Source organism: Alligator sinensis, unplaced genomic scaffold (assembly GCF_000455745.1).
Source record: "Alligator sinensis unplaced genomic scaffold, ASM45574v1 scaffold309_2, whole genome shotgun sequence".
Taxonomy (NCBI): domain Eukaryota; kingdom Metazoa; phylum Chordata; order Crocodylia; family Alligatoridae; genus Alligator; species Alligator sinensis.
In genome coordinates this window covers 1,343,118-1,369,036 of record NW_005842231.1, presented here as the reverse complement: position 1 = coordinate 1,369,036, position 25,919 = coordinate 1,343,118, and the positions used below count along the sequence as shown (strand labels likewise).

Genomic DNA, 25,919 nt, shown 5'->3' with positions numbered 1-25,919 from the left:
CAGGAATGCAGCAAGGTTTTCTGTTTTATGTACATCTTTCACATCTGCCAAATGATCTTCAAGCGGAAGTCCTGTTTTATCTGATAACTTTTTAATTTCATTCTCTACACAGAAAGAAAGGGAAAATGGTCTGCTGATTGTCGATAACATCAAAAGATTCTAATATTTTGTGTCTCCATCTACCAAGATTCAGGGAAGCCAAAAGAGCTGTCTACCAAAACTAGTTAAAAAAAAGGCACACACCTACCCATTTCCAGAATGTACGTAATCACTTTACATGCAATTAAATTGCCTACCAGCACCTAGATGTAATCAGAGATAAAAAGAAATAATTTGGAAAAAAATCCACTGGAGTTCAACAACAATGATCAAGGGCCTGAGAAACAAGACTTATGAGAAAAGGCTAAAAGAATTAAGGTTATTTAATCTGCTGAAGAGAAGACTGAGGGAGGATTCGATAACAGTCTTCAAATATCTAAAGGGTGATTACCACAGATACTAGGTTTCTATGATAAAAAATTCCAAAATTGTCTGATAAGAAAACAAAAATCCATGTTTTTCCACAGCAAGCCCCCCCCCCCACACACACACTGATTGGCTGAGGGGCCGCAGCAACAGCCACACCCCTTACCACTGATTGGTGGAGAGGGGCAGGGCTGCTAGACAGGCAGTACTCTCAGCCAATTAGCGGTGGAAGGAGGAAGGGGCAGTTGTCATCTTGGATGCTTCCCTGCGTGCCAGTGGCTTATCCCCCTACCAGTCTGCTGCAGCAGCCATGAGAACCACTGGATTCCACTGGAGAGCCAGCATTTTATTTTCAGTAAGTTTTTTTTGTTTTGGTTAGTTGTTTTTTTTGGCACTTCTAAAGATTCTCTGTAAAAATGCAAAGTCCATGGTTTTGTGTGTTTTTCCATGGCAAACGGATTTCCAGGATCCCTGGTGATTAGAGGGGTTGGAGATCGGCTTTTATCTGTGGCTACAGGGGACAGGTATAGGAGCAATGGCCTCAAGATGCAGCAAAGGAAATTGTAGGTTGGAGATTAGGAAGACCTTTCTTACTACAAGGATGATCAAGCATTAAAACAGGCTACATAGAGAAACTGAGGAATCTCCATCCTTGGAAATTTTCAAGAGTAGGCTGGACATTTAGCTGGAATGGTTTAAATCAAGGATAATCCTGCCTTAAGTAGGGAGCTGGACTAGATTTTGTGAGGTCCCTTTCAGCCCTACTTTCCTATGACCCTACAAGAGTCTGACTGTTTTTTGAGAGAGAAATACTACTAGGAATTGGTTGTATAAAATACTGTAGCAGGAGGAGATACTACTTCATACATGGATTTGATAGGTAATGAGGACACAATATCAGAATCAATTGCAGAAAATAACCTTGGAACCAGTGGGTGCCTATATACAAATAAGAAGCCTGCTCAAACACACCGTAATTACAGGAAAAAAAAATACTAGAATTTCAGAAAAAAAATTATTAACAGAGTCTGCTGCAGTGTTGTAATTACCACTCTCCAGCAACCTCCTGTGTCAGCTCATTGAATGCGCTTTGGTTCAAGGGCCCCTGCCGTGATTTGGAAGTGCGGGGATGCTGATACACAAGATGCTATGGCACTTTAATTAGAGCAGCTCTCAGAGCACCACCCCCTCCACCCCCAAAGCACAAGTAAAAGTGCCCAGTGATTGCAAATTGATGTTACAGTATTTAAATTACAATAAAACTGCAACTAGTGTCCTCATTTTCAAAAGGGTAAACTGAAAAATTTTAGGAACTAGTTAATTAAGTCAACTGAACTTCAGGAACATGAATGTTGAATAGGCCTGTAGTTTGACAAATGAACAGTGGATTAGAAAGGGGAAGGGAGGGAGTATTATCTTGAAATTTTATTTCATGGAAAGGGAGGGGAGGGGGAACCTCAAAATGCTCCAGACCTAACTAGATAAAATAAGCACCTCATAATGGACATTAGGAATAAGCAAGGAATTTACAAGGACAGAGGGAAAGCATACTAATCCACAAATAAAGCCATACCTTAGAGATTAAGAAGAATACAGATAATATGGGAACTGCCAAAATCAAGGCAAACTAGAGCTGGCAATGGTATTAAAACAAATAATTAAAAGCCCTATTTTTACTTAGGAAAGAAAGGAGATTGCTATTCAGAGAAGCAGCTGTGGAAATTAAAAATAATCTAAGCACAGACCAAATCTAAATTAACATTTTGCCTTTGTTTCCAATAGGGAAGATTATGTTGAACATGGAGATAGCTACTGCAAATGGTTGTCATGATTACTACTTCCACATCCTCAGTATGGAAAACAATTTAAAGAGCTTGATCCATTTTTAATTTGAGTGTACCATCTCCAAGCCAGAATTCTGAAAACTTGGGACAACGTATCCAAGAAGTTGTTATATGGAGCACTGCACCACTACTTTATGTGGTAGTATTTCCAGGAGTAGGCCAAAGTAGATGCAAATATATGCTAAGCTTTATCAAACCTCTCTGTCTGAAATAACAATTACACTTAACTTACATAAAAGTGCCTTTTAACAAATGATCTAATGAGTACTCAGCAAAGTATCGTTATTTCTATTTATACAAGAGGAGATAAGTATAGGAGGGCTGACAGGGGAAAGCCAGGGGCCAAGTCTTGAGTCGGCCTGCCCACGTGTCTCTATGGGGTAGTCTGCCCAGTCTCACTTGCCATGATTTTGCTGTTCCCATAACTGGTGGAAAATGCGGGAGACTACCCATTACAGGCCACGATGCCAGGGGGCGCTATCCACCACTCCGGGCGCTATCCACTGCTCCAAACCTCCCCTACACGGTGGCCCATGCCTCGCAGATGGCATCATAAGTTCTTGCTATACACCGAGCCTAAAACCAGACCAAGCTTAGCCCTCATGTGCCCTCTTTCACATCCACTTTCACACCACCATCCTCTTACTAGGGCCTCTCACAGGGTCTCTTTCTCGCATCGACAACTGTTTCTGCCTTGCTCCCTCTTGGAGCTGCTCTCGTAGGCCTGCGGGGCTTTATCCTGATCACGCCTTGGGTGGCAGACATAGTCTCTTGGGTCTGTCCCGCAATCCTCACCTGGATAGTGGCCAGCCAAGTTCCGGACCCAGGCCAATCTTGCCCTGGCCCCTCTCAGGGCAACTCTACATAAACATACACAAACACACACTGGGCCCCTGGCCCCACCTACTGAGCTCCCAGTCCCCAGTTCCCCCTCACTAGGGCTCCACACTGCCACCTCACTGGGGCTAACTTTCTGCCCTTTGATGGGCTTGGGGTCTTACACCCCCAGGGGCTCAGGTGCCTTTCCTTCAGCATGCCTGGCCTCACAGTCTATATATTCTCCACTGTATAGTCGAGGCTGAGGTTCTAAGGTGCCCCCACCTGCCTTTCATCAGGGTGGTAACTGGCCTGGCATTTCCTGGGGGCTCCCACGCCACTGGGAGCTCCAGCAGGTGCAGGTTCAAGTCAGGACCAAAAGCCTCCAAACCATCCCCTGTAACTCCTACCCTTACCTCCAAGGTGTTCCAGGAGTAACTCAGCCTGATGTTGCCTCCTTGGCTGTTCTACCCAGACTGTTGCCTTTCTGGCCTAAGTTTGAAAATGGCCACCACAATCAGCTACTTGGTGGCTGCCTGCTTCAGCCCTTAAAGCTGCTCCATCACAGGGGGGATAAACTGACTTGCAAAAGGTCAAACAGCTGGAGGTTCCTGGCTAGTGAGTCTTCCCCTCGGCTCAAAGTCTAACTATTTGCCATATATGGAATCAGGAAGGATTTTTACCCCGTGGTCAGATTGGTCTGGACTGGGGGAGGGGGGCTGCCTTCCTCTACTTAGGATCTCTTGAATCTATATTGACAACATTTCATAGAAACAGGACATTGCCTGCCATGGTTCCCCTGCTTTACCTGTGGCAGGTTAGGGTGTTGGCTCTGTGTTATGTCAGGGTTGATGGTAGTTTTAGGCACAGAGATCTCTGTAAATCAGGCTAGAAAGTGCCCCCGACAGTGGCTCCTTTAATGTTTTCCTTTCACCACTTCCCCCCCCCACCGGTAATTGGCAAAGAAGCTGCACCAGCTGGGCCATTTGCCACTGATCCCTGGTGAGTGGTTTTTGCTTCCCCAGGGATCAGCAACAAACAGCCCAGCCGGCCTGGCCCCTCTACCAATCAGATCAAAGTAAGCTTCAAAAAGGAAAATTGCATATGTATTTAAAATATCTTGTTTCATAACCCATAACATATTTTGGCACGAGAGCTTAAAATGTCAACCATTCTGTTTCTCATGCAAGAAAGAAAAAAAAGCTTACCTTGAAGATGTGATGCCTCTCTGTAAGAACTTGGAAAATGCCTTGCAGTGGATGGACCTTTCTCCAAAATTACAGTCTATAAAAAGAAAGTAATTATTATTATTTTATATTGTTTGCTAACAGTATATCAACAGATATACATCATTGCACTTTTTCAGTGCATCCAAATCAAAGTCTAGAACTTTGATTCTAGTTACTACTTTATGCACAACTTTGCTCGGAGTTTCTCTAGGCTACGGTTGTCAAATTTCTGAGTGTCCAGCCACACACTATGTGTGCTGCATGCTGCATGAGCCACACACTGTGTGATGCCATCCTATCCCCCACATCCTACCGTGCACCAGGTACCCCCTCACTGCACTGTGCCAGTACCCCGGCACCCTGCATTGTGCCCTCTCCCCCACCCTCCACTGCACTTTGCCAGAACTCCTGCACTGGGGGCAAGGAGCAGAAACTAGAAGAAAGAGGGAGAACCCAGAAACTCTGGCAGCAGAAGCAGCAGCTGGAGAGATGCCAGGATCAGCATCTACACAGAGTCTGGGGGGCAAAGGTTAACCTCTCAGGGACTGCATGAGGTCCACAGGCTGCCAGCTGGATAGAAATACTCTAGACTAAGGAAGCTAGTTGAAGTTACAGCAGAGCTTCATATCTTTTCTCTTGTGTAGGCTAAGAGGTGTTCATTTGAGTTCATGGTAGGGAAAAGAATAAACCTAGGTAAGGGGTAGATAAAACCTGTTAACTAAGCCCAATCTAATTTTTGTAGTCTGGGCAAACCCTAAATTTCAGTTTCTCTTTCTTACCTTTTTCCAGTATAGCTAAAACTCTGCTCGAGCCCTTCATTATCTCACATCTTAACTACAATGATCATCCTTTCATTTATTTTAATCTTTTCTACCTTATAGTACAAACACACTAGCTGCAGATCTGTAGTTAAGACCAAGCTGTAATTTGTGCTTAAAGCAGAAACTCATCCCCTTTACCCCTTTATTATATAAAAATATGCATTACATCAGCTCCAAAATTATACCACTTACTGAATTAACTTTCTGAGAAGTTAGAGGTAATTTAATTTCAGTTAAATTTGAGTGGGTGTTTGCACGGAGAGTTTACTTATTTGTATTCTAGCACTTCTTTACTGTAGAGTTACCATATTTCGGTGACATGCCAGTGCCCTGCCTCTGCCCCTGCCCATTCTGTTGCCCCTCACTGCCAAGACACAGCCCCCTCCCCACCCCCCCGCCAGGCCTGCTGGTGCACCTCACTCCCAACCCACTAACACTAGCCCAGCTAATGCTCCTCACTCTCAAACCTCAGTACCCTGTCCCCCTGGGCTCCGATTGTGTCCTTCACTCCTGACCCACAGACCCTGCCCCATCCCTGCTGATGTCCCACACTCCCAACTCACAGCCCCCCTGACGCTGCCAGTGCCCTGCACTCCCAACCCAAAGTCCCCAACCACATGCCCCTCACTTCTGATCTGCAGCCCCTGCCCATGCCCCTCACTCCCAACCCGCAGCCTCCTGCCCCCACAAGCCCTGCTGGTGCCCCTCAGTCCCAACCTGCATGCCCCTCCCCCCTCAGCCCTACTGGTGCTCCTCACTCCCAACCCACAGCCCCCTGCCCCCACCAGCTCTGCTGGACAGGCCCTAGCTGTCTCTGCCTTGACCAGGCCAGAGCACGGTGGCTCTGATTCATGCAAGCAGCAGCGGAGCGTGTCCAGCCCCAGCATGTGTTGAGGAGGGGAGGCTTGTAGCATGCCCACCCCGCCCTGGGATGGGGCTGCCCGTGCCACAGTCCCCCTCCCCACTCCTTCCCCCTCTCCCCCGGGCAGCGTCTCCTGGCCGCTCAGCCCCTGTGAACACAGACAGCAGCCCCTGTGCTACCAGCCAAGGCACAGAGTTCCCCCCTGCCCTCAGAGAGCCCACTGCCCCTTTCCCCCACTGGAAGGGCAGGCAGCTCCCCCTGCCCTGTCACAGCCCCAGCCCCACTACCCTGACCAAATGTATGGGATTTTGCTTTGCTCCAGGGGGGGGAGCAAGGTGAGGATGATCGGAGGCAACAAGGAGCTCCACATGGGTTTGTGCATGCCTCCGCAGCTGCAGGCAGGTACATCTGTGCTCCCTGCTGTCTCTGATCACCCTCCCCCTGCTCCCACCAGCAGAGCAAAGCAAAATCAGATTTAAAGAACCCATCCAGACAGAGATCAGAGGGCTCAAAAAGAGGACATATCTGGGAAAACCTGGGCATATAGTAACTGTAAAGCTGATGACCACAGTAGGATAATTTCTAGGAGGCTTCCTGGAAAATTAGTAAGACAGCCAGAAGACACTGTAACACCAAAGTAACTGCCAGTTTTTCCTAGCCTATACAGGTTCTGTCCAGGGAGAGCCGCTAAACTCTGAAGCTTCTACCCAAGTTCTGGGCTTGGCTTTATGGAGAGTGCAGCTTGTACAACCTTGCCAAAGACATCCAGGTGGGGAATGTTTTGTGTGTATGAGGTGCCTCATAGTGGATTCCCTTGCAAATTAGGTAGAAGGTGGCTGCAAAGCATTCACGAATATGAGGACTTCATTTAACACGGTACACAAAGAGACTTCCAAAAGTGTAGAAGAGGGCTACCCTGAGAAGACACTGGGGGGCAACAAAGTCCTGGATACTTCAAAGTCCTGTCACCTCTGGTAACAGACTGTACTCCATCTCTGAACCCCAGCCATCCAGGTGAAGGACAGGTATGAAACCTCTGGCATCAGAAAAGGAGACTATCCTATTGGGGGAACAGGCTGAGCTATGAACCCCAAAGTCTGGGAGGATCAAGGCCAGTGCCACCAAGAAGCAGCAAAGAGTGGTAATGGTTGGTGACTCCCTTCTGAAGGGTACGGAGACATCCAATATACAGCTGGACTTGCATCAGGAAGGAAATGAAGACAAAATCTCAGGCAAGTAAAGAGAAAAGTTACGTGGATCAAAACCAAGAGGAGGCAATATGGAGGGGTTTAACAGTGTTCTCAGGGGGAAATTAGCAAGGCACTCAGACAATCAACAGCTAGTCTTCTAAAATGTTGGTATACTAATTTGAGAAGCAAGGTGAATAAGGAGAAAAAACTGCAAGCCACATAAGTATGGGGTAACAGATTTGGTGTGATAGTTCAAGTTCACATGGCTGGAATACTGTCATGGATGGGTTTAGCTTGTTCAAAAAGCAAGATTTTTTTGTGGCAATATCTTTTATTGAAACAGCTATATTTGGGAGAGATATTAGACAAACTTCCAAGACATGCTTCTTTAGATCTGGACACTCCTTCAAGTCTAGGCACTTGAAGAAGAGTATTTCATGACCAAAAATTTGTCTAATGTCTTTCCTATCTACACAGTTGATCCAATAAAACATATTTCCAGAAATCCTTTTTCTCATGTATTTTCTGATACATTGTGACTACAATACTTCACCAACCCTTGCACGGAAAGGACAGGTAGAGGGGGAAAAGGTGGTGGTGTTCTCTATATAAAAGCAACATACATTTGTCCTGAAGTGTGGTACAGACCAGGATATAGGCCAGGGGCAGGCCAAATATGGCCCGCAGGCTGGATTCAGCCCACCAAGTACTTTCATCTGGCCCATGGCGCCCACCAACAAATTGTACCCCACCCAGCCCTTCCACCCACAAGGGTGGGAGCAAGGTGCCCACGTGTACACACAGCCCCAAACATACCCTATTTTGCCTCGCTCCCACCCTTGCAGCCAGCATGTAGCTTCCATGAAGGGCTGCTGCTGCCACTGCTGCAGCCCCCAGGGACCTACTGCCTCCCCAGTCTCCTGCTGGCTCTGGGAACAGGTAAGGAAGCAGCAGGTGTGGGGCTGCAGCTGGGTGGGAAGGTGGAGCGTTGGGCTGGGGCTAGCGGCAGTGCAAAGCTCGGGTGGGCTGCATGTGGATGAGGGAGGGTGGGGGTGTGGAGACGCCCCACACTGCCCCGTGGCATGCATCCCCGGCAGGTGGTGGAAGCAGCAGAAGGCGGGGCACTCAGGGTACAAGTGCCCAGCAGAGTGCATCTCTGGCCAGCACCGCACCTCACAGCGAGGAGGGCAGCCTCCACTGGCAGCAGCAAGAGGGCGCTCATGCTCAGAGCTGATGCTTGGCTTCAGCCAGCACTGCACATCATGGTGAGGAACGCAGCCCTCATTGGGCCGTTTGTATCACTGGCACTCTTTGCACTGGTGCGGCTTTGTCATTCACACCTCCACACCCCACCATACACACACACACACCCCCTCCACACCCACACCCACCCTCCACACACACACACACCCCCCCACCATACACACACACACACCCACCCCACCATAAACAACTAAGAATGTATTTTTTGAGTTATTATGCAATCAGCTCTATATACATTACACTATACAAACACAAATCATGACAGAAATATTTTTGGTAATAAAATTAAAATATATTACAGTAGGTGTTTGACTTTTAGTGTGTGATTTTTCCCCCTGGTTCTAATATGGCAAACCCTCCTCCTAAAAGGAGCATTTCCAGGGGGAAACGGGAGGGACTTCTGGTGGCAAAGGTCAGGGGTTAGGGGTGGGACTTCCAGTCCCAAAATGACAACAAGGGGACAGGGCAACTGTCAAGGGGTGGAACTACCCATGCAGGTCTCAAAAGCTCACCAAAACTCATTAAGCAGCCCTCCACCCAAAATAATAGCCCAGCCCTAATATAGGCCTATCAAATATTTCTGGATCAAAGTAAAAAAGAAAACAGCAAGGGTGACATTACAGTGGGCATCTGTTATAGACCAGTGAACAAGGAGAAGGTAGAGGAGACTTTTTTTCAAACATCCAAATCACAGAACCTGGTGCTGATAGGAGACTTTAATTACTGTGACATATACTGGGAGAGTTGCACAGAAATTCACAGGCAGTCCATCAACATTTTGGAGCATCTTATGGATAACTTCTTTGGTACACAAGGTGGAAAAACACTTTTCATTGTTCTGCTCATAAACCAAAAGGAATTGGTGAAGAATGTGAAGGTGGAAGGCAACTTGGGTGGCAATGAATATGAAACAATAGAGTTCAAGATCCTAAAGAAAGAAAAGAAGGAGAGCAGAAGAATAAGGACACTGTAATTCAAAAAGGCAACATTTAATAAATCCAGGGGATTGATGGGCAGCTCTAGCAGGCAAGTCTAAGGGGAAAAGATCACAAGGACTTGTTGCAGCTTAAAAGGGATCATTTAAGGGCACAAAAGCAGGCTATTCCTGTGCAAAGAATAGGAAGTGCAGTAAGAGACAAGCCCAGCTAAACAGCAAACTCTTCAATAAACTGAAACTCAGAAGGAATCCTCTTTTTGTGAAAAGTAAAAATGTGGCCACATTAGTAGGAAGGTGTATAAGAATCTTGCACAAGCATGCAAGGAGAAAATCAGGAAGGCCAGGGCATGACTGGAGATGCAACTAGCAAGACAACAAAAAATCATTCTACAAGTATATCAGAAATTTGAAGATTAAGAAAAGTAAGATTCCATACTGAATATACGCAGCAACCTAATAATACATGAGATGCAAAAGGAGGAAGTATGTAATTCTTTTTTTTACTTCAGTCTTAATGAATAAAAGCAGCTATCAGATTAAAAGTAACTGTCAGCAGGATAGGGAAGGAAATAATCAGCCGAGAGCAGTGAAAAAACAAAATAGGAAAGGTGGATGTTTTTAAGTCAGCAGGGCCAGATAAGCTGCATCCTAGAATATGCAAGAAATTGGCTGAGGTAACTGCAGAGCCATTGGCTATTATCTTTGAGAACTTATGGAGGTCTGGTGAGGTCCCAGATGACTAGAAAAGGGCAACCCATCTCTAAGTAAGGAAAGGAAAACAGGGAGTTATCAACCAGTCAATCTGACCTTGATATCCAGAAAGATGATGGAGAATAGCAAAAAGAAACAATATCTAAGCTTGGAGGAGACCAAGGTAATCAGGAACAACCTGATTCTTCAAGAGCAAGTCATTACCTGATTTCTCTTGAAGGGTTCAATTTTGACTGAACTTGCATGTATTAAGCATTAGCTATTGCAATGAATGTTGAGTGACTGGATGTGTGTATGGATGATTGGCAAAAGTAAGAAGATACTAGTAAGATGTGCAACAGTAGCAAGCAGGAAAAATATTAAGAAGGAATGTATGAAAATGAGACATTGACAGATCTCCGACATCAACAAGGTTTTTATCAAGGTCTCTGAAGAAGTGAAGAACATCTGTTGCAACCACCTGACACTGCTACTGGTATAGTATGAGTGTGTGCAAGTGAGTGAATGAATGTGATTTGCTTTACAACCTATTATCAATAAAGTCTTACCCTCCTGAAGATCCAGCAAGGAATGAAGTGATCATTTTGAGTAACAACACTCTCTACAACAAAGTGATAGGCTTTGTGGCTCCAGAAGAGCAGTGGATACCTCATCTTTAGCAAGGTTTTCAACACTCTCTCTCATGATTGTCTTATTAGTAAGCAAGGGAAGTATTGCCTATCCGAGCTGTCCAACTTCTAAGAGGTCAGGGGCTACATGCCCCTCGTGCCACACTAGCAGGGGCCATGGGCCCTGGGGGCCACATGATCTCTTCCTGCTGCACCTTGAGACCCCTACAGTGTACTGCACACCCAGGTTCCCCCACTGCTGCACCCTATGCCTCCCATGACACTGTGCATCATGAATTCCAATGAGCACCTTGATTTCTAATTGAGCAAATATAGTACGTTTTACATCTTTTTGCCAAAACAATCTAAATGTTACATGCCATGGTATGAACTCATGTAACCCATTTAACTACGAGATAAATCATGCACATGGCATTATGGCCCTAGGCAAGTCATACTCAGATTCCAGCAGTACCTTAAATTCCTAGGCACTAAGCAAGAACCTGAACAGCCCAAGTGATCTGATCCTGGAACATAATTTCATAATTGCAACTTTAAGTGGTATATAAGCAGCTTGTGCCAATGCAAAATGACAATAAACAGGTTTTTCATGTACAGAAGTCAGCCACTCATGATGAAAGTTCTGAAAATGGGAAGAGTGTTCTATAAAGAGGAGTGATATTATCTGAATTCAACTGTGTGTTACTGAGAAGATAAGAGTGGATTTAAAAGATACTGTCATGAGACTACTAAATATTGAGGTGTTTGCAGAATTTCATGCTTGTGCTCTTGGGCTCATCTTACTGACAAGTCATGTGTAGTCTACATATGGTTAACATCTACCTGTATTTAACCTTATTGCCCTTATGATATTTCATATAAAGTGTATGTCATATACTGTAACAGGGCCAGAACTGCATAACATGGTAATTATTTTCAGGTGTCACTCTCTAAACAATGTTTTGTACCTGGGAAAGGCTCAAAGCCCACACGGGTAAGAGAAGTAATTATGGACAATTAGCATCTGAGGCGAGTATGTTTGACAGCCAGTTAAATAGGCCCTTGCAGACTTGATCCAAGACCTTCCAGCTGATGATGAATTTACATTTTAAATTAAAGGAGACACCAGTGGTGTCTCCTTTAAATTAAAGGACACACCAGTGGTGAAAATGACACCTGGCTAGTCAGGGAAGGACATTTATAACAGTGAGGAAATTAAGTGAGACAGTATGACAGTATCTTGAGGATAATCTTTATGTCTGAAAGGATGAAAATATTCTCCTGGTCATAATGGGAGCAGGAAAGACTTCCAGTCTAGTAAACAAATATACCCTTGGGTGACAGGAAGTTATATGCATTTTTTAGGCTCCCAAAGAATCCAATGGTTAACAGCTAGATACAAAGCCATTCTTAAGTTTTGCCACAAGAACAAGTCTTTGTCTTTGTTTTGTTCCTGGCATAGGGAATGACTTATGTCCTCAACAGGGTAGGCATTAGGCACCAGTCTGTCATGAGAACAGAATTGTGCGAAATGAGGCATTAGATCACTGAACTTCTGCATGCTGTAGAACCCAAATCTTGAGTCTCAGTCTCTTCCACACTTAACACATTTGAAGTTTGTATCAAACAATCCTGAACGTGGCCTGAGGTTTCTTCTTTCCTTTGCATACTGGGCTCTTTTTTCTTCAAAAACCTTCATTCCATGTTTAACAGACTGTTTCCAAGCACTTTGATCCTCAGCAATCTTCTCACAGTCTTTGGCTTGATGTTCATCGCCTTTATATCACTCCTGTAAGCATCTTTGAACTGGAGATAAGGAAGCCTATATGGTTGTCTTCCTGTAAAGAGTTCTCCATCCTTAGGTGCTTAGGTATATGACCACAATCCATTCTCTACATATGACCAAGCCATTGAAGTTGATGCTGGCTAAGACAAGAAAGGATGCTTAGAATGTTGGTTCATTCCAAGACCTCAGTGTGGGCAATTCTGTCCTGCCAGGAAATTCCTAGGAGGAGGCAAAGGCAACATAAGTGGAAGCTGTTGAGGTACTTGAATAGAGCATGGTCCAGAATTCACTGCCATACGAAAGGTTGCTGATGACGCAAGCACAAAACAATTTGATCTTGGTTTTTAACAGTCAGTTTGTTGGTGTTCCACACATTTGCTCAGCATGCTCATGGTACCTGATGGTTTGCCAATGCGTTATTCAATTCAGCCTCAAATGACAGGTTGCTGGTAACAATGGAGTCAAGGTATGTAAGTTTACTTACAACATCCAATATATTTTCACCTACTGAGATCACTGGTGGTGAATCAGTGTTATGGCCCTGTAATAGGAACCCTCCCCCATTATTGAAGAGAAGAGAGCCAGAGCAACTGGCTGGCTCCAGGACCCAGAGGGACTGTTAGGAGTGGACAGGCCTTTAAGAAAAATGGTTACTCGTCCCAGGTGCAGACAGCACAACCCAGGCTGTAACTGACAGACCTGGTGGGAAAATGGTAGGTTAGGGGACCCAGCAAGTCATGGCTACAGACTTCATTAGGCCAGGACCATTGCTGGGGTCTCACACCAGCTCTGTCCTGCCAGGGTAAAGGAACTCCAGGCCACAGGAAGGGTGAAGGAAGCTCAACAGCACCAGCCATAAAAGTTAAATTATGTCTGTTATATGTTTATTCATTATCCCTGTAGTGTGACACAGATCCAGGTTGGAGGTGAATTTTAGTTTGGCAGCAGTTAGCTTATGAATTGGGTGACCATATAGGACCAATGTGAAATCTGGGACACTGCCCTTCCTTCCCCACTCTCCTCCCCCTCACCTCTCAAGTCAGGGGTGCTGTTGCAGGCAGAGACAGGGGTGACTACTGCCCCATGCTGTGGGGCAGCATGGTGCAGCTCTGGTTTTACTATTCAGGTAGCTAAGTGGGGTTCAAAAGAGGATGGAGCTAAACTGTTTTCAGTGGTGACAGATGACAGACAGATGACAGTGCAATGGTCTCAAGTTGCAGAAAGGAAAGTTTAGGTTAGATACTAGGAAGAATTTTCTTACTAGGATGGTAATAAAGCACTGGAATAGGCTACCCAGAGAGGTGGTGGAATCTCCATCCTTGGAGGTTTTTAAGACCTGGCGAGACAAAGCTTTGCCTGGGATGATCTAGTTAGGGATGTGTGGCAGAGCACAGCTTGTGCCGGCCACTTTAAGAGGTTTCAGGAAGGCTCCGAGTAGCTGGCAGGTATGGTTTGGCCCAATTAAATGGTCACATAACCAAAAAGGGGCCACCAGATTGGAGGAAGGTTGGGAAGCCTCAGTATAAGTCCAGGCCCTAGGAGCAGAGCTAGCAGTTGCATCTAGAGAGCCAGAGAAACAACATCACTCAGCCTGCAGTTCCTGAAACACATGGTCAGAACTATGGAGACAGAGGAGGTCCCTGTTGGACCTGGGTAAAACCTAAAACTACACCCTGATGGGGTTGGTGTGGTGGGGCTGCCTGTGGTGGGGTAGTCTCCAGGAAATGCCACACCGGTGCCTCCCCAGTAAAAGGCAAAGATGGGGCACCAGAAAACCTCAGCCCCCAAGACCTGGTGAGTTACCACATAGATGGGACAGGTTTAGGGTCCAGGCATGTCGACAGACACCTGAGGCCTGAGTGGGCTGTAGGCAGTTAGGGGTCCAGGCACATAAACAGACACCTGAGACCTGAGTGGGCAGTAGGCTGAAGTTTGAGACACCTGAGGCCAAAGAGGGCATGGGGCCAGAATCAGCCCAGTGTGCAGGGTGGTAGGCCTGACACCCCATTGTACAGTAGGACCTGAATTGGGTGGCATGAAAGTCTGCGAGGGGCCAGGACCAAAAGTGCAAGAGATGAAGCCTGAAGGGCTGTATAGAGTAAGGAGCCTGGGTGGTCCTGAAGGGACAGTAGGGCAGTGTGACTGAGGCCCAAGAAGCAGGCAGACCAAGTGTGGCCCTGCCAGGGGTAGTATGAGAAAGGTTCAGGATGGGACTGAGTTTAGCCCAGTTAAGGGGCCAAGAGACTTGTCACCAGTATGTGATGACATCTGCAAGGCATGGAACACAGTAAAGGGTAGGCTGGAGCTGTGTATTATGCCCTTGGCATCAGGGCAAAAATAAGCAGCCTCCCCTCTATGAACAACTATTCAGTTCCAACAATGGCCTGGTAGGCAAGCCAGGTGGGCAGGCCAATTATTGAACCAGCCTCAGGAAGGCCCCCTGTCACAGGATGGTCCAGCTTTGAGCAAGGGGTTGGCTAGATGACCTCCTCAGGTCCCTTCCAACCCTAATTTTTTATTATTCTATTATTCTAAGGGAGTCAATGGCCTGTTAATGACCTATTGGTTCTTTATTTCACAAGTGTTAACAATCATCTCCCCTTTTTAATGGTCATTCTACTAATCAAGCTAACATATTTAAGGGCAATTTTGCTGTCTACTAGGGCTTCCTATTTCACAGCTCATGCCACTCCACCTCTTCCCCACCCGGAACGCTTGTTTTAATTTTTGCTGGCCAGCCAGGACCAGCCTCCAAAATCCAAGGACATATAGTCATCCTACTTATGCCTGTGTTTAAGTTTACACTGGAAGACTGAGAGCAGCTGTGAGTGGAAGCTTGGAGGATGCATGGAGTGTCTGAAGCAGCGTTGTTACTGTTTGTAGAGGACAAGGATATAAACTGGGGCTCAGAGCCTATAGCCAAAAAGAAGACTGAGTAAACAGGCTCAGACCCCAAGAGGGCAAAGGGCAAGACCTGAGGGCTGACAGACCAAGACCCTGAGCCTGCCAAAGCAAGACCGGGGCTGGGGCCCAGAAACCAAGGTCTAGGACAGTGAACCTGGGCTGAGGGGCCCAGCCAGAGCAGGAGGGATGGTTTAAGGCCTGAAGGGTCAAGTGCTGTGAATCCTAGACAAAGGTTTAAGGCCTGAAGGGTCAAGTGCTGTGTTGGGGCCAGGGGGCCTCCTCCAAATCTATAATTGCAAGGCACAGACATGACTATAGGGCAGAGGTGGGCAAAATACAGCCAGTAGGCAATTACATCCAGCCCACAGGTGCCCGCCAACTAATTGTACCCCACCCAGCATGTGCACCTTGTTTCCACCCTCGTGGGCAGAAGGGCCCAGCCCATCCAGCATGCAGCTTCCAGACAGGCCTCTGCTGCCACTACTGCAGTCACCAGGGGACCTGCTCAGTTTCCACAGTGTCCCACTCACTCTGGGCACACACACAATTGTGTGTGTAGGGACGTGCGAGGTGTGGGGGGGGGGAACCCTCCCCCCAACACACACTTCCCCCATGGTACACAGACCCCATTGGCGACAGCAGCAGCAGCAGCAGGTGGCAGGCGCTAAAGGTGCTTGTGGCCCATGCAGGTACTGCTGCCCAGCGGCATCTGGCTCCAGCCAATGCCTCACATGGTGGCAAGAAGTGCAGCTAGGCTGGCCCACCTCTATCACACAGAGCTCCCCATGGTGCATGTGCACCTCCTGGTGCTTGCACACCACCAGGGGAAGCCCCATGCGATGGATCCAGCTGCATTCCCCAGCCCCTGCTGTGGAGATAGATAGATAGATAGATAGATAGATATTATATATGGAAGGGTGTGGCACAGTATTGTAACTATCCTAAGGGTCAATATCTATCTAGATATACTCCCGCTTTTTCCAGATCTCTCTCTCTCTCTCTGTCTAATCTCTAGTGTTTTTCATCCAGAACTCTTAGGATTCTTTATAAAGGTAGGGAAGGCATTGTTATCTACTTGGTGCAACTGGAGCACTGCAACAAGAGATTGTAACTTGTTCAAGGTCACCTAACTAGCTATGACAGTTAGGAAAAGAACCTAGGGTTCCTAACTCCCTGTCCCTCTCCTCTGCCTGTTAAGGTAGTAGGTCTATGAGACAGATGTTGGGTATCTATCTATCTGGATGGATAATATATATGAGGAAGGTGGTAGCACAGTACTGTAACCATCCTTTTTGCCAAAGGTTGCAAAGGGTCATGCCAAATGGGTACTGGTGAGTCCACTGCCTTTGTTGAAAGTTCACTGAAGTTCTCTCTAACTTTTAAACCTTAGGTATTTTACTCTTAATAGCTCATGCACTTGATCTCTGTAAAGAGAAAATGTCTCCTTCATGATGAGGAATATTTATTCTGATTTTCTTCAAATGTATTCCCACTGTGATAACCAACCATTTAAAATGTTTTTCTCATTTTCAATTTAAATGTTTTATATTTACCTCGTAACCATCAGAAGAATCTTGAACATCAAATTGAACATCCTAAAGATCAAAAAAGTAAATATTAAGATTAATGCATTACAACTGCATTTTATTACAAAACTAAGGTTGAACCACTCTGAGGGAATGTATCTTTGATCTATGGTCACAAATAGAGCTGGTAGGTCATTTTTTTATTTGAAAAAGTGCCAGTTCATTCCTGAAATCTTTCATTTCAAAGATCTTGTGATGCAACAAACTTTTGTTGAATATGAGGTAGGTATCTGGGGGAACCCAGCCTGATTCCCCATACAGAGCCAGGAATACTAAAAGCTGCAAGCTCTCATCTCACAGGCAGACAGACAAAAACAGAGACATTTTTGGACAGACTAGTGGGTGGAAAGGGTTGGAAAACTGAGTAAAGAAACTACTTCCTTCTTGATTCCTACTATGTTCAGGGAGAAAAAAAATGGGGCTTTATGTATTTTCTTTGCAAATAAAACTACATCAAAAATACATTACCATCTCTTAGACATCTCTTAACAGAAAGATTTCAGTCTTAGCTAATATTTTAAAAATATTAATGCTGCATTAGTATCTGGCATGAGAAATACCAAAGAGTATTGGTAATAGGTGATTTGCTATCCGAATAGTCAAAAAAAGCCCACATAATCCACAACAGAAAATGACCATTGTTTAACATTTCTCTCTTCTAAAAGATAAACCTTCAAAACTCAGAACATTAAATTTTCCAGGCTGTCTATACAGCAATAGACTATTAAATAAATCTAGAAATGTAAGGGCAAATTTAAAGTTGAAATAGTTCTGCATTAATGTACTTCATGGTCTCTCTATAAATCTCAGTATATATTTTATTCCCCCTTGCTTAACAATAGTAGTATAAATAGGAATATGTTAACTTATTTGTTTTTAATTTTTGCTCATTTTGCCTTCTGCTTTGGGAGAATTAATCTAAGATTGATAAACAGTTCCACAGAAGGATCTGCATTTTATTTCTTCAACAACAAATTCAGACTAGATTCCTCACACTAAAGATGGTGACATTGACTCCATTTGAGTTCTGACTGTCCTGTTATCACACACAGAAAAATTAAATGCTAAAGGTGTATGAATTAATGTATGTATGGAGGCCACTTTACCAAGTGACAATCCTGTAACTATTAATATTTCACTTTTTTTGAAGAAATGCTTGAGTACATAGAACCATATTCAAAATCAATTAGATTTCTATTAATAATTATACCTAAGGGTACTCGATCTCTGGCCCATAAACCAGATCCAGCCTGTGGAGCTATGTCATCTGGCCTCCGGGACTCCCCACAGATCCAAAAACTGGCAGTGGAAAAGTGGCAGTGTTAATTGCTGCTCCTCTGCTGCCAAAATTTTCAGTCATGTAGGAAACCCACCAGACAGGACAGTGTGATCCTGCACAGGGCCCAATCTGGGAGCACAGAATGGGGCAGCACTAGGCAGGATGTAGGCATGCAAGACTCAATTTGGGTGGTGCAAGGTGGAATCTAGGCACACATGACAGGATAGCACGAGGTGAGATCTGGACGTGTGGGACTGGATCCAGGCAGCATAAGATGGGATCTGGGGACATGGGGCCTGGTCTAGATAACATAGAGCTGGGTCCAGGCATACAGATTCAGATCCAGGTGTGTTTAGCTGGACTCAGGCAGCACAGGATCAGATCCACACACTGACCCCACAGATCTGGCCTGTTAATAAGCCCCATAGCACTCATGAAGGCTGCAAAATGAAAAGGTTGAGCACCGCTGATTATAACTATTTCCATCTCACCCGAAGTATCCAGGAGCAAAACGGGATAAAAGATCGGTCATGTCTCCTGTAACTATTCTGTCACTTTTGAATCTGAGGGCTAGATTAGAGATGAATAAAAATCCTAATAACATTGCTTTTGTTTAGAGAACTCTTCAATGTTATAATTTACCTATATATTTCTTTTTTAAACATAAGAATAATCATTGAACAGAACTAAAATATTTTCTTTTATAGATTAAATTTGTTTTCATTTTTACCTGATAAACTTTGAGAGATTCTTGACCGTCTTCCCTCAAAACCTGGAAATCCAAAAACAATATTAAAGCTATCATATTAAACTATATTTGATTATTTGTTTATTGCAATAAGATTTATAATCAAAAGTATATTTAAATGTGATTACTACTATTAGGTCCACTTACAAGATAAAGCAGGGGTGTCGAAGATAAGGCCTATGGCCCAGATCCAGCCTGCAGAACTATATCATATTACCCCAGTCCGGGATCACCACCTCTTCTTCTGCATGCTGGATCCAGCACCCACCGTGCCCACTCCTGGATCTGGCATGCCAGGTGAGAGTCAGAGGGGGAGGTTCCACAGGTCCCTTGCATGCTGGATACAAATGCCCATTCTAGCCAATCCAGGACCTGCACTACATATGGTGTCTGCACCAGACCAGCTGGAGCAGATACCATGTGTGGCTTGTATCCTAATCTGGCCAAAATGGGCACCACATTCAGCTTAGTCCAGGACTGACCAGAACAAGCTCCACTGGCACTGGATCCAGCCTGTAACGGGGGCATTCCTTGGGGTTGGCTGCATACCGCTTATCTGTCCTGTGAACTGATTCTGCCAGATGAGTTTCACACCCCTGAGATAAATGGACTTATCAGTGAGACAACTTAAATTGTGACTATTTCAGGATACCAACTGCAAGGTGAAACTGTCAGTTTGTAGGTGTCCAAAATCCTGTCTGTTTAATTTTAAGTCCCACCTGATTTATGTATTATGATAGACAATGTACAACAATGACTCTGGAGAGGCATGAGGTCTCTCATTAACTGCATTGAGAGGAAACTCTGATACCTAATGTAAACTTCAGCCATTTCATTGATGATCTTTAAATCTGTGGGACTATTCAAGTGTCCAGAATGGATGAGTTCACAATTTAGTCCAAAATAATTAGTGTGTATATAAAATGATAAATAATACTGTACCATCTCATCACTGACAGAGAGAACTGGAATAGGAATTTTATTATGTTCTGGAATGAAAGCTGTATATATCTTTTTTTGGCTCTCAGAAGCAGGTATCTTTCCAATAGAAGAATCAGAAATTTGTTGAAATTCTTCAGTAACAGTACCAAGATCATCAGAAGATACTTCATGATAAGTCAAAGAGTCTTTAACAGAAGCTGCATCTTGAGGTTTTGCAGTTAAAGTTGATGCCAATGTATGCTTCTCAGATATGAATAAGAAAGGATCTTTCTTTTGGACACCAGATCTGACAGCGGCTGCAACTTGATTTTCCTTTGCATGGGAGACCAGTGGAGATGTTTTCTTTTGCCTTTCTGAAATCAGTGGGGGCAATTTTTCCCGTCTATCTAAAGACCTGGGTAATAACTGTTCTTGAGTCTTTGTGGAGTCTTTGTGAAGTGCCTTTTCTTGACCTTCTGAAACAGCAGTGTTGTGGGTTTCTTTGCTTGCCCTTTAGGATTCAAAAAGGTAAAAGAAGGTATACTCTTATTTGAGTGATAAGAAATACATTCGGCAGTCAGTTAAATGGAGGCTTTCTTTCCAATAGATATATATTACTTCACTATCAGGATATGCAAGTACCATAGAAGAAGCATAGGCAGATTAGATGCCACTAAGGTTAAACCTCCTTTTCTGGAGGCAGGAAGAGGTGAAGTCAAAGATTAGATTAAATTCTATAGGAATCCTAAACAAAACAAACAACACTGAATTTAGAAGGTCCTTTATTCTATCTGACTGGAGGGTTTTTTTCCCTCCCTCATTCATCACCATGGTACCTATGAATTCTCAGGAAGTACTTCATATAAAGGAATACACTCTCATTGGAATGCTTCTGTCCCCTACAGGCACAGTGAAAAGTCTCTCTCTATCGTTTTTATAATCTATCCCCAGCTCAAGACTGGGGACAGACTGGAGATTCTGCTGGTGTACTGACCATCCCTGACTGAACTAGCTGAGTTGGTCTCAGAGCTGGTGTTGAGCATGCCCAGACTTATTATGCTGGGGAACTTCAACAGCCACACTGACGCCAGCTCTTTGGGGCTGGAGTAGGACTTCATGGTATGCATGTCAACCATGGAGCTACTCCATGGCCAGCCCATAAGGTAGGGCATACATTAGACCTAATGTTTTGCATCTACCTAGATCCAGGGGCTCCAATTATCAAGAAATGTTGTCAAGAAACCTCTGTCAGATCTGAACCACTACCTCACAGAGGCACAGATCTCAGTCCTCCATTGCCCCTGTTAGGGTTATGGACCAACTAGGTTGGTCCCCAGCCTTCCCGGGGGCAGAGGTTCTCAAACTATGGGTCATGACCCCCCCAGCAACTTAAAAGAGGGCCACAAACTTCCCAGGGGGTACATGTGGTGGCGCAGGGAAGTGGCACGTGGCGGCAGCATGGAGTGGTGGATGGCAGGGGTGGCTGCCATGTGCAAGCTCCCTGTCCCCTGCCACCGCCATCTAACACTCAGGGTCGTGGTATCACAAAGTTTTAGAACCTCTGCCCTGGGGGATATTCTCACTAACCTTGATGGCTACTCTGCTGATGGCCTGGTCGATCCATGGACTAGCATACTGACCTTGATCATAGGCACAGTGGCACCCAGGCATCCACTCCTACCACTATGGCATCACAGGTCCCACTGGAATTTAGGGGAACTGGGGCAGGTTAAATGGAAGGGTAGGAGCTGGAACACAGATGGGTCTCAATTTATGCTAAAGCCAACTGACTGCAGTATATATCGCTCTTAAACGACTACAGTATGGCAGTAGTGGTAGTGAAGAAGCTTCTCTTCTCCACTGCCAATGCATTTGTAAAGTATTGTCCAGAAGAACTGCTTCCTGATTGAGGAAGCCTAGTTGCATCCTGTTTATACGGATCGTTTTAAATTGCTATCGCTAACTGATGTGGGGGATGGGCTTGGAGGAATTAGGGTGACCAGTTGTGAACATGGCTGTCCTGGCTTGTAAAAGCTAGCCGTGGGAGACTGGGGACACTGCTGGCCAGAGTTCTCAATGCCTCCCATTGGAAGGGCAGGGTACTGGATGCTCTTAATTCTCAGATTCCCTACTCAAGAAGCCATCACTAGATGCTTACTCCCCATCCAGCTACTGCCCTGTCTCCAACCTTCCCTTTTTGGTGAAGGTCATTGAACAGGTAGTCATTTAACTGCTCCAGGCACACCTGGATGCCTTTGGTTTCTTGGATCCTTGTCAGTCTGGCTTTCATTCTGGATACAGCAGAGAGACTATGCATGTGGTCTCAGCCAATGATCTTTCAGTGGTCTTTGATAAGTTGACCCTGAGGTATACTGATAAAGCATTTAGCCTGGTGGATACTTGTAGGACAGCTCTAAATTGTTTCTGCTCATTCACAGCAGGGAGTAAGTGTTCATCATATCTCCACCTCCCTCACATAACCTTTCTTACAGAGTCCCACAGGGCTCCTGTGCTCCTATTCAATGTATATATGAGGCCTTATTGTTAGAGGTGTACCAATACAGATTTTTGGGGCCAGTACTGATGACTGATTATTAATAAGCCATATTGGTCGATATGGATCCAATTGCTGATATGCAGCCTGGCAGTTTGGAGAGCAGTGTCCAGCTGGTAAGTCTGTAGGGTGGGGAGGAGTGCGGGGAGGGAAGGGAAGGGGGGTGCAGACTGAGGCCCTTACAGTGAGGGAAGAGGGGGGCTGGGGCAGGCACTGGGTGGGGCATGGGACGGAGCCACAAGTGGCTCGTCTGAAGAGAGCACGGGGGGTGACTCCCTCCACTGCGTGCAACCCTGGGTGGCCCCCAGATTTGTGCGCAGCCCTGCAGGCAGCCAGGGGTGGCACCGGGTTCTTCCCAGCAGGGACCTAGGCCAGGGCTGCGCTCAGGTGGCAGTGACACTGGGAAGGGGGACTATTGGGGGGCCAAGGCCACCCCAGAATTCATAGTCCCCCTGAAACCCCCCTCCCAGCACCACTGCTGCATGCCACCAGTGCAACCCTGGCCCAACCCCCCCCATCAGGAAGAGCCTGGCACTGCCCCCAGCCCTGAGCTCACAGCAGATCTGGGGAGGTACACGCCCCCTGTGCCTCCTCCAGGAGTATGCACAGCAGTGGGAGTTGCTCTCCCCCTCCCCCTCGGCACCTCCCAGACAAGCGTCTTGCAGCTCCATCCCACGCCCCGCCTCAGCCCCAACCCCACTCACTCCCTCACCGCAGGGGCCTCAATCTGCCCTGCCCTACCCACCCCCCCACCCCCCCAACCAGATGCTGCTTTCTAAGCTGCTGAGTTGGCCATGTGCATGCTGCATCTACGCACACGCACACAGCATTTACTGGCGGTGTTATTGGCCACATCAGCCAAAAAAAGACTGTTGCCGATAATGTCAATTTTCTTTTTACCGATGCCGATACGATATGGACCAATGTATCAGTACACCTCTACTTATTGTGCTCCTGTTCAATGTATATATGAGGCCACTGGGCAAGATTGTTCAGAAGTTTGGAGTGAGGTGCCATCAAAATGTTCTACCTTTCCTTCTCATCTGATCCTGACCCTTGCATCTCAGTCTTTTCCCAGTGCCTAACTGCAGTTGGTGACTGGATGTGGGTGAACCAATTGAAAATAAATCCAGTGTTGCTAGAGAAATGAGACTCATTTTTCTCTCTAAGATTCTATTTTTTCACTCCTTTGCAAACCTACAGCTAAGATGATCTTCAAAGACATTTTCCGGGAGCTAGTCAATCCAGAATTCACTTCTAGACTCAGGTGTAATTTATTCAAGAAGGTGAGGGTATCTGCACTGCTCAAATCAAAAGCAGGTCACAAGAAGCAGTGTTAACTGGCCTTGAAGGCGTCATGAGTTGAGTCTCATCTTTGACAAGTTTAGGATGAGGTATCTTTCAGCCTAAATAATCAGGAAAATGTCAGAGAAATGGGGAAAGAAGGCAGGAACTATCCTATATAATATTATTTTTAAATTAGCATTAGTAGGCACAGCTATATACAAAAGTCTCTATGCAATGGTGTTAAGACACAGACCCTACAGAGATCAGTCTTGCAATCACTGAAGAAGGAACTGAGTGGTAATTAGGTTATACACGTCATCTTTGATATGGAAACACAAGGACACTCACGGTACACATGCAACCCTAATGGGGCATTTCTGGCTAAAATATTTCAATGTCAAGCCAATGGAATATACATGTGAATGGCATATATATGGATAAGGACTCAATTACAAAAGGCCACATAATAACAAAATTCAGAGGTTGTTAGGTTAGTCTGAACCCAGGCAGAAAGTAGACCAGGGTAGCATTAAAGAGACTAACTGGTACAGACAGGCTTAAACAAACTTTATCATCAGATGCTGGGATGCTTACAAAATTCAGTATTTCTTGTATTTCAATTAAAATTCAAAAGGACTCAATATACATGTAATACACAAATCCTTGGCCGCCAACATGGGCCACAAGTATTGAGGAACAGAAGTGAGCTAAACATTTTGGGTACTGCAGACAAATAACCACAAAAAGTATTTCACACTGAGCTCAATTCCTACGTTTATAACCCACAATAACTTCTAAAAACTGAAATAAAACTTTCAAACAGTTTAACTATCAACTATTGTATCCTTGCTCATCTCATCTATGTAAACAAGAGAGAGAGAAGACATTCTCCCACTTTAGGCCTCCATATATTTATATCAATTACACATTCAGGATACTCACAGTGGTTATTTCAGATCTATAAGAAAAAATAGGATTAAGTTTCACTACCTGTTTCTCACTAAACTTCCTTTTTTTGTTTCTGTGGCTTTTCTAGGTTTAGTAGATCTTTGGGGATCTACTTTCAGAGGCTGTAAAAAGCATAATAATAAGGACTGTTAATTGAGAATAATAAATTGGATAATGATTCACTTGAAAAATAAACAGATTTGATTATTCATTGTATACCTCTACTGCTGAAAAAGCTATTTATTTAAACTTGCAGTTATTTATCATGTACTAATAATGTTCTAGGTAGCATATAAAGGCAAATAGCAAGACAATCCCTGGCTGGAAACTTAAAATATAAAAGGGCAGAACATAATTTAAAAAAAAAAAAAGCCAGAAAAAAAATCATTTTAGACAATTAAAACAATTCTTGTTATTTTAGAGTTAACTAAACTAATATTATTCAGGATATCAATCACCCAGAGAGTTCTGGGAGAAGGAAGCATGTTACACCAGTAACTGAATGAACAGAAGTGCCAATATGTAGTCTAAGCAAAGTTGTACAGGAGCCTAAGGACAAAGATAAATTTAATATTGATGTGGTGAATAAAGGGAAACTGTGTTTTGAACAGTTTGGAGAGGAACAAATTGAGTAACTGGAATATTAGTAAGGAGAAAGCTAAATAGCTAATAAAGGAGAAGATAACAAGTAACTGAATTAATATTTCAGCCCTTGAGGGAGTTTAAGGTCTCAAATTTCCAAAAACCCTAACTACTGTGAAGTAAGTTTTGGTGATCTCTTTAAATCCTTTTCTTTGTCCAATGCTATCACCACGGATTTGAATAGAGAGGAAAAGGATAGTGTTGTCAATAAAAACAGAAGAGGAGGGAAGAGAAGTGAAGAGATATCAAACTTGATCAGAAGGTCAGTTTTGATCTCCAAGAGAACAGAGAAATAGACACGTACTGGCAAAAGGCCATATGTGCATCAAAAACAATGAAATGTTATAAGAACCCAGTTGAAATGTTACATGAGCCAGGAGAAGATGCATTTGAAAACAGTCAAAGAGATTTTAAAAAGAATCATGGAAGCATAGTACTACAAAAGCCAGGGGACAAAGTGATCAGCAGTTGTATTTCAGTCTGCAAAAAGTTCAAGAAATCAGATGGGACCATTCCTG

At 44.8% G+C, this 25,919-nt stretch overlaps 1 protein-coding gene across 1 annotated transcript in view; it reads right to left on the bottom strand.

The window, feature by feature from the left end:
- The window catches only part of CCDC7 (coiled-coil domain containing 7), a gene marked incomplete at its 5' end in the record, with an annotated part of 170,022 nt that overhangs the window by 78,844 nt on the left and 65,259 nt on the right, over window positions 1-25,919 (bottom strand). The window contains 6 exons of the mRNA XM_025208476.1: window positions 2-104; window positions 4,334-4,409; window positions 16,990-17,031; window positions 19,032-19,073; window positions 19,992-20,481; window positions 24,802-24,881. Of these exons, the coding sequence (XP_025064261.1) occupies window positions 2-104; window positions 4,334-4,409; window positions 16,990-17,031; window positions 19,032-19,073; window positions 19,992-20,481; window positions 24,802-24,881 (833 nt within the window). The remainder of the gene's footprint in view (window position 1; window positions 105-4,333; window positions 4,410-16,989; window positions 17,032-19,031; window positions 19,074-19,991; window positions 20,482-24,801; window positions 24,882-25,919) is intronic.